The 7838-nt window shown below is 51.1% G+C and overlaps 1 protein-coding gene across 7 annotated transcripts; it reads left to right on the top strand.

Annotated features, from left to right (window-relative positions):
• The first annotated feature begins 112 nt into the window (after positions 1-112).
• On the top strand, positions 113-7803 carry Arfrp1 (ADP ribosylation factor related protein 1). Of its 7 annotated transcripts, none has more exons than XM_040732693.1 (8): positions 113-252; positions 695-872; positions 1130-1217; positions 1401-1483; positions 4868-4949; positions 5268-5338; positions 6528-6724; positions 6798-7803. In XM_040732693.1, the coding sequence occupies exons 2-8, from the start codon at positions 780-782 to the stop codon at positions 6883-6885; spliced, it is 702 nt and encodes a 233-aa protein (XP_040588627.1). In that variant the 5' UTR covers positions 113-252; positions 695-779; the 3' UTR covers positions 6886-7803. The 7 variants fall into 7 exon arrangements, 6 of the variants coding, with proteins under 6 accessions (XP_040588627.1, XP_040588631.1, XP_012972106.1 ...); XM_013116652.3 differs by having other exon boundaries at positions 118-252; positions 6624-6724; XM_040732694.1 differs by having other exon boundaries at positions 122-252; positions 698-872.
• Positions 7804-7838: the final 35 nt, after the last annotated feature.

Raw genomic sequence — 7838 nt, 5'->3', positions numbered from 1 at the left:
CGCCAGCAAAGCCCTGGAGCTAGCCTTCCGCCCGCCGCGGGCACTTCCGCCCGAAAGCTGATGCTGCCGGAAGTGCCTGCGTTCGGGAGCCTCCTGGATGGGACGCGCGGGGGCTGCCGGGATGCGGCTCCGCCCGGACTCGGGACGGCCGGTCGGTGTCCCGTCAGGCTCCGCGCGGGGTCAACGCGAGGTCGGTTGGGGGTTTGCGACGCGACGGTGGCGCCTGCGGCTCCGAGATCTGAGCAGGTGCAGGTGGGTCTCGGCCGGATTGAGCGGCCGGGGGTTCTAGAATCCTGGGCTTAGGGGGACGACGGAAGCGGCTTCGGCCGCTGGTTCCTAGGCTCCGTGGGCCCGGCAGCGGGGTTGGGGAGGGGGAGAGACATCCAAAGCTGACCCACGGCAGAAGCGCTGCCTCTCTGGTAGCTGCCTAGACGGTCTCTGGCCTAGGAGCCTGCGACGGTCGAAGTTCCTAGTGCTGAGTGGAGGGTCCGGAAAAAGGAGCCTTTTAGGAGGGCGGAGCAGGGTAGGCCTCCACGGGTCTTTCAGGACTGGTGGTGCATTCAGAAAGATGACCCGAAGTGGGATTGACCCAGGTTTAGCGGTGGTGCAGGCAGGGTCAGGAATCGGGAGCTGGGGGCGCAGGGGGTGGGGGCAAGTGAGTCACGAGCCACGAGGTTCCACATTTGATAACTAGCAGGACAGACGGACCACTGATGAAGCGGGCAGGAGGCCGATACGCCCGGTACACACCTTGACATTTCTCGGGGTGCCGGGGCAGGATGTACACGTTGCTTTCGGGGCTGTACAAGTACATGTTCCAGAAGGATGAATACTGCATCCTGATCCTGGGCCTGGACAATGCCGGAAAGACGGTAGGCGCATGTTCTCTCACCAGTTCCCGTTCCCTGCCTTACGTTTGTCTTGTTTGGAAATCTAACCCCCTACCCAAGACTACAGGTTAGTTGCCAACAGCCTCCCGAAGAGCGTTCAACAGGCAGAAGTTCGTGTGTATGGGCGTGGAAGCCTGAATTTGCCCAAAGCATGTGGTTGTGGGGAGGGATATTTAGAAGAAGACACCAGGAAATTACTTTAGCTGCCGATACCTAACCACCTCTCTTTCTTTCCTCAGACCTTCTTGGAACAATCAAAAACACGGTTTAACAAGAACTACAAGGGGATGAGTCTGTCCAAAATCACCACTACCGTGGGCCTAAACAGTAAGGGGGATATGGGCTTGGGTCCCTTAGAGATGTAAGCACCACAGCCCAGCGTGGGCCAGTGGCCAGATCCCTCTCAGTCCATGCCAGCTGGGATTGGTACCAGAATGGTTCTCCTCATCCCCGGGAAGAGCTGGGACTTTGTAAAGAGTCAGGAGTTAGTTCATTCTGTCCTCTCCCCAGTTGGCACTGTGGATGTGGGGAAGGCTCGCCTCATGTTCTGGGACTTAGGTGGACAAGAAGAACTACAGTCCTTGTGGGACAAGGTAAGACACGCTGTCTGCTCCGTGCTGCATTTCTCTAGATAGCTCCTCTTAACTTCTTCTTCCATGAGAGTTCCTGTCACCCTGAAGATTTTCTCTCCTTTTTAAAATGACTTTATTGGGGGGAGGGGAGGCATGTTACAGCATGCTTTGTAGAATTGGATTTCTCACCTTTGCATGGGATGGGCTCCAGGGATCAAGCTCAGATTGTCGGGCTTGCATAGCAAGCATCTTTACCTGTTGAATCATCTCATTGGCCCTGTCTAAAGGTTTTCTCTTCAGTCCTACCCCCAGGGTTCCAGGTTGCTTTCTGTCTCACTCTGGCAAAGCCCAGGGCTAGAATCACCACCAGGCAAGTGGCACCGGAGAGGTTCACACTGGAAGTACCTAACCTTTTCCCAACAAGACCAGTGTCAATCGCAGAGAAAGCAGCGTTGTTCGCCAGGGTAGTCAGTGCAAAGCACTGACTGGGGAGTTGTCAGAGGACTGTAAACCTGTCCTCTTACAGGCAGGTGGAGATGGCAGAGACCACACATAGGGAGTGCACAAAGCCTTTGTTTCCTGGTGAGTCTGTCTACCTCATTCTAGCTTGTCATGGTTCTTCCAGGTGGCCTCTTCCACATCTGAGGAGGATGGTCTCAGGCAGAAATCACTTGCCTCTTCTCTGGGCATTGGTTTTAGACATTTCTGAGACTTCTCTCTGTATACATTCCTACACTGGAGTTTCCTCCACCTAGCCTATGTCATGTACTACTAGGTCTAGCACTGAGCAGGACAAGCCCTGACTTTTCTTCGGTAGTCTCCTGTTCTGTGGGTTGGCATGGTCATTTGATGCAATGCAGTGCTGTAGTATAGATTCTTTAGCTACTGCGATGCTTCCCAGCAGGCATGTATTACAACTGAGGACCAATTTCTTTCCTGGGCTCCCCTAAGATGTTTCTTCTGCTATAACTTAGCAAGAGCATAGCATCTATCCTATAATCAGAAGGTCTCTGTGGCTACCACTTTGGACAGAGGACAGGCCTATTCATGGGGCAGTAATGTACATTGGCATCTCCAAACATCAGACACAGATGGGGACTCACACCAATTAATGACTGTCTTGTCAGCAGAGTATGTGTATTGGGTCATTACCAGGAGGGTGCAGACAGGGAGCTTAGCAGTGGTGGCCAGGACCCCAAGCCTGTTATCTTTTGAGTCACAAGTCACTGCTCTTTGGGATGAAGAGCACTGCTTGGATATGTACCCCACATTGAGGAGTAGCCCCTTCTAAGAGGAGCATAGACAGCAGCCTTGTCAACTGGTTGAAGAGTTGTAGTCATCTTGGCCATGATGTGACTTCCTGGTTGCTGGCTGAATCATCCTGTCTCCTGCCAATCAGGGACAGTTATCTTTGAGCAAAAGGAGTCCACTGTGCCCAAGGTAGCCATGTTTGGTGACTCAGTGGCTCTGCTGGGTTTATTACTTTGGTGGGTAGGACCTATACTCCCTTAACCCCCAATCCCTCCAGTACTCAAGGTGGTGAAGAAGAGTAGTAAAGTTGCTTCTAGATTACTAGGAGGGTCAGGAAGAGGGGCCTTGGTTCCCAGAACCGTGCCCTGGCCAAAATGCAGAACCTCAGAAAGATCTTTCATTGTGAGGGTTGGTATCCTACAATAGTGCTACCACATGGGTAGTGTGGCCCAGTGCTGTCCAGTTATGGCCACAGGCTGTTTGTTGTGACTTGAGTCTCCTCTGCTGACATCACTTAACATAGACTGTGGTCTGGTGTCATGTGCCCAGGGAGTTTATGTTGTTGCTAAGGAGACATGTTTATATTCAAATTCCCTCTGATTTCCTTAAGAGATGACACCTCATAGGGCTTAGCCATGCTGCTCTCTCTATAAAATGAACGGCCTAGTGGGGGACTCCATTGGCCTTGGTGAACGGAACCTACACTGATACGTTTGTGGTCTGCCACTCTGCTCACTGCTCTCTTCAGCCTAGTACAGTGTCACTGTTGGGCAGGTTGCTCTCAAGAGTGTGCTCTGGTGAACCTTGAGATGGAAACCAGGTTACCATGTCTGCTGCTTACGTCTGCCTCTGTTAACCAAGCAATATTGCTGTCCATAGATCTGTGCACATGCCATGCTTAGATCATAACTTCTCACACAAGCAGAATCAGGTGGGCTATCTGCCTCTGGTCTGTACCAATATGTCCAGCTGAGAATGTTTCCTTATGCTGATGATGCAGATCTCTTTTGCACCTCCCTGCATCGCACACTCATAGCTACAGGTGTCTTCTCCATTGAGGTTTAGTATCCCACCCCATCTTGGTTCCTAAGTCTTGTGCTTAATCACAAGACATTTCTAACAACCTTCGGAACTGCTAGTGCTGCCTGCTGACTCACTGGACTCGTTGCAAACCTTGTATCATCCAATATTACCTCTACAGTAGGATCTGCCAGCTCTCAGGCCTCTAGCAATAGGCTAACCCACTGCCTTACTCCCAGAACTGGCAACTTCTGTGCCAGGCCCATTGCAAGGCTGGAGCTGTCTTAGGTGAGTCTGGCTGCAAAGACCTGCAAAAGGGACCTGGGACTGTCCTCTATGGGAAGTGCAGGTGGGGAGGAGTTTTACTGCCTGAGTGGAGTGTTCCTTTCTTACTTGTCAACAACCTCAGTGGTATGCAACCCACCCTGTCTGCAGCACATTATTTAACCAGTCAGTGTTGACTTCTTTCTTACTGTGACAGGAGGGCCAGCATGGTCCCAATGTACTATTTACTATTTTTCCTTCATTGACAGGCATTATTTTTCTGATTGGGATGGGAGCTCGTACAACATCTTTATTACTGTGTGGATCTCCATCTCCTATGCTTATCTTGCCCTATCTGTTTTGCCTCAGCAGTGCTGTCCATTCCTTACCCTTGCTGTTGAAAGCCCAGGTCTGGCTACATTCAGCCTGCAGAAGCCTGAGTTCAGTACTGTCATTTTTGTTCAGGCAGGATAACTTCATAGGCAGTGCTGACCTCAGCCATGAACCTCTTTTGGTTTCTCAGCCTCTAGTCTCTCACCTTTTTCTCAATATCATCTAGCCAGAGCAGCAGGTGAATTCTCAGGAGCAGTCCCTGAGCAGGAGGAGAGTGATCACCCTGCTAGGGTTGGAAAACCTTCCTCAAAGGTGCTATGGATCTTTACCACCAAACAGTCCCAGAAAGCTTTCTAGCAGGTCTTCCCACTGGGTTGTGCCCATTTCTTCATTGTGGCCCTGGGGTAGCAAAGTTCCTACCACTTACTGCCTGCCTTCCTCTTACGGGTATCTTCTGGTAGTTGTGACACAGGGTCTCGCTTTCTAGCTGACCCAACTATGAGTACTCGAGCCCCAACTTCCTCCTCTTCCTTCTAGTACTATGCAGAGTGCCATGGCGTCATCTATGTCATTGACTCCACTGATGAGGAGAGACTGTCAGAATCCAAAGAGGCATTTGGTGAGTGTAGCGTGGCCACTCCAGGAGGGAGAGAAGACGGGAAGACCTACATCTAGGGAATTACGTGGGGAGGGGCATGCCAGGGGGTGGTGTACTGGTCTAATCTGGACCCTTTCACTTGTCTGGAACTTGCCTTGAGGGAGGCTGGGCTTACACCTAGATGCCAGTACCAAGAAAGCCTCAGTCATGTTGCTTGGGTGTCTAGTATGTGAAGTGAAGGGTGGAAGGGAGCTGTCTGTACACACCTTTGGGTCTGGGCAGAGCCTGCAGTCATGAGCAGGACATGGTGCAAGGCACCACCTCTCCTGCTTTCCTCAGAGAAGGTGGTTTCGAGTGAAGCACTGGACGGTGTCCCCATCCTGGTGTTGGCCAACAAGCAGGATGTGGAGGTGAGCCCCACAAAGCTGCTGTAGGGCCTCTGTCGCCATTGCAGAGATTCCAAAACCTAGTGTCTATACCACCCATCCCAAGTGCCTCTCTGCCCTTCTTGGGACCCTTCCTTCACACTACCTTGCCAACTTCAGTTCCTCTCTGGGGGTCTGGAGCTGCCACCATTAGAACAGACATGTTCCTACTAGAAGACAGAATGCAAATGCCATCTTCTTTCTTAAGGGAGGACCAGGGGCTCATGTCTGGATGCCCCCATGGGTTCTGGGACTATGGGGCCTAAAGCAACACCAAGGGGAAAGTTCTGAGTTCAAAGAAGTGGGGGTTCGGTCTCAGAGGTGGCTCAGTGATTTGAGAGCATGCACTGCCCTTCCAAAAGGCCAGAGTTTGATTCCCAGTACCCTTGTCAGGAGGCTCACAGCCATCTGGGACTATAGCTCCAGGGCATCTGACACCTAGCCTTAGTAGACACCTGTACTCATGTGTACATACCCTGACACATACATATACATATATACATACATACATACATACATACATACATACATATATATATATATATATATATAATAAAACCCAAATCTTTAGTTTTTAAAGTGGTGGTGGAACTGGGATGACAGTAGGCATCCTCTTGAGATGAAGTGCTGCTTTCCTTTCCACTTCTAGCCACACAAAGTCCCTACCATCTGACAAAAGGGGTTCTGTACAGAAACAGCTAGAGGACATGGTAGCAGCCGGTATCTGGAGAGCCAAGGAAGCTTTACTTTTCTGAAGCCCTGTTACAACCACTCATTTTTCTGAGGACTTCCCTCACCATCTCATCTGCATCCCCAAACTAGTAATAGAGGTCTCTAGTACTTGGCTAAGGAACACAGGGCATTCCCTTAGATGAAAAGGGGAACAGAGAAGCCACTGAACTACCAAGGCTTCTCAACTCCAGGGCCATGGGCCCTTCCTCACTTGGCACTTAACTCCTGACATAGTTCACAGTGCTCTGCTGGTAGATACTCTGGGGGCTGTTCTTGCGGGTGGTGGGGGAATGTTCTCTTGAGAGCTGTCTGTAGACTAACCCAAAGCCCTGGGCAAAGGCATCAGCAGTAGACTTGGACCCGGTTCAGCAGTCTCACCACTGGTTTTTGGGGGACACTCGAGCTCTGGGCAGGCTCACCCCTACTTATTTTTTTGGGTAAGACTGTGGCCTTCCTGAAAGTCCAAGTGAACAAGCAAAGCAAGCTAGATGGAACTAGGTGGTGGAAGTGTTCCTCAGAGTCTCACCTCCCCTGTCAGACCTGCCTCTCCATTCCTGACATCAAGACTGCATTCAGTGACTGTACCTGCAAGATTGGCCGGCGAGACTGTCTGACCCAGGCCTGCTCTGCTCTCACAGGGTGAGTTGAGGTCTCATTCTGCAGAGTTCTCAGGGCCAAGGCTAGCCCTGCTTCATAAATACTGTCTCCACAGCAAAGGAGTTCGAGAGGGCATCGAATGGATGGTGAAGTGTGTCGTGCGGAATGTTCACCGGCCACCACGGCAGAGGGACATCACATAAGCACCAACTTTGCAGTCTTGGAACTGTTCATCCCCTGGTGTTGGAAGAGCGCTCCCTGCTGGCTCTGTGCCACTGATTTGCTGGGGTTAAGCTGACTGTTAATCTTTTATTTGCTTTGTTTTCTCTTAAGACAACGTCTCTGTGTATGGAAAAGTGTAGGTATCCAGAGACAAACGTAGAGCATACAGGCCATCCAGCTGTATATGCCCTACCCCCCCGTCCCAGATCTGGGACCCTCCCAAACTAGTGAGGCCACTCCTAGGCTTGTCTGTTAGTCCATTCCAAAGTGGAATTTGAGGGCATCCTCCTTGAAATGGGGGCCTATCTTTGACACCTGCTTTGTTCGGCTTGCCCATGGAGAAGGTGAGAATGGTCAGGGCTGTTCTCACTTGGAAAAAGACCATCATGGCCCTAGCTTTGTTTGGAGTTGAGTGTGTGCCAGACAGGATTTCTCTGTAACCTAGTTAACTTGGAACCCTTTGCCTCTTGCCCTGTACCTGTGGGAATTGGGGCATCACACTCAACTTTCCACTAGGCTTTGATATTCTCAGGACAGGGTTCAGTAGACCTTCTGGGGAAGTCTGACTTCCCTCACTAACCCATTCTCACCCTGCTTTTATCTCCAAAGGAGAAAGCTGGAGGACAAATCTTGCTGAGTGTACATTTCAGTACACCCGTACTCAGGTTGTGTGGTATCCTTAGGGTACAGCTTTCACCAGGCATTAGGTGTTGCTGTAGCTAGTATAGGTGGACTGGGTCCCTACAGGATCCAGGTCAGTTAAGTGCTGGGTTTGCATCTCCAGATGGGTGTGAGGTGTGGGGTTCCTGGGTGGCAGCAGCCATGCTCACTAGCCCTACTGGGTTAAATCTTGCTCATGTGGCTAGGATAAGGTTATGAAATAAAGACAGCCTAAGTAACACCTGTCCAACCATCCCTTCGAGCAGTCAAACGC

The sequence above is a fragment of the Mesocricetus auratus genome, unplaced genomic scaffold, assembly GCF_017639785.1.
Source record: "Mesocricetus auratus isolate SY011 unplaced genomic scaffold, BCM_Maur_2.0 Super-Scaffold_100028, whole genome shotgun sequence".
Taxonomy (NCBI): Eukaryota; Metazoa; Chordata; class Mammalia; order Rodentia; family Cricetidae; genus Mesocricetus; species Mesocricetus auratus.
Note: the sequence above shows the minus strand (reverse complement) of the source record. Positions and strands in the feature narration are given on the sequence as shown.

What these genes read in the sequence shown, in the direction of transcription:
- Arfrp1 (XM_040732693.1), top strand. Translation starts at nt 780, where the DNA reads ATGTACACGTTGCTTTCGGGGCTGTACAAGTACATGTTCCAGAAGGAT. An exon ending in CACTACCGTGGGCCTAAACA is followed by an intron (nt 1,218 to 1,400) that starts GTAAGGGGGATA and finishes TCCTCTCCCCAG; the next exon opens with TTGGCACTGTGGATGTGGGG. An exon ending in TACAGTCCTTGTGGGACAAG is followed by an intron (nt 1,484 to 4,867) that starts GTAAGACACGCT and finishes TCTTCCTTCTAG; the next exon opens with TACTATGCAGAGTGCCATGG.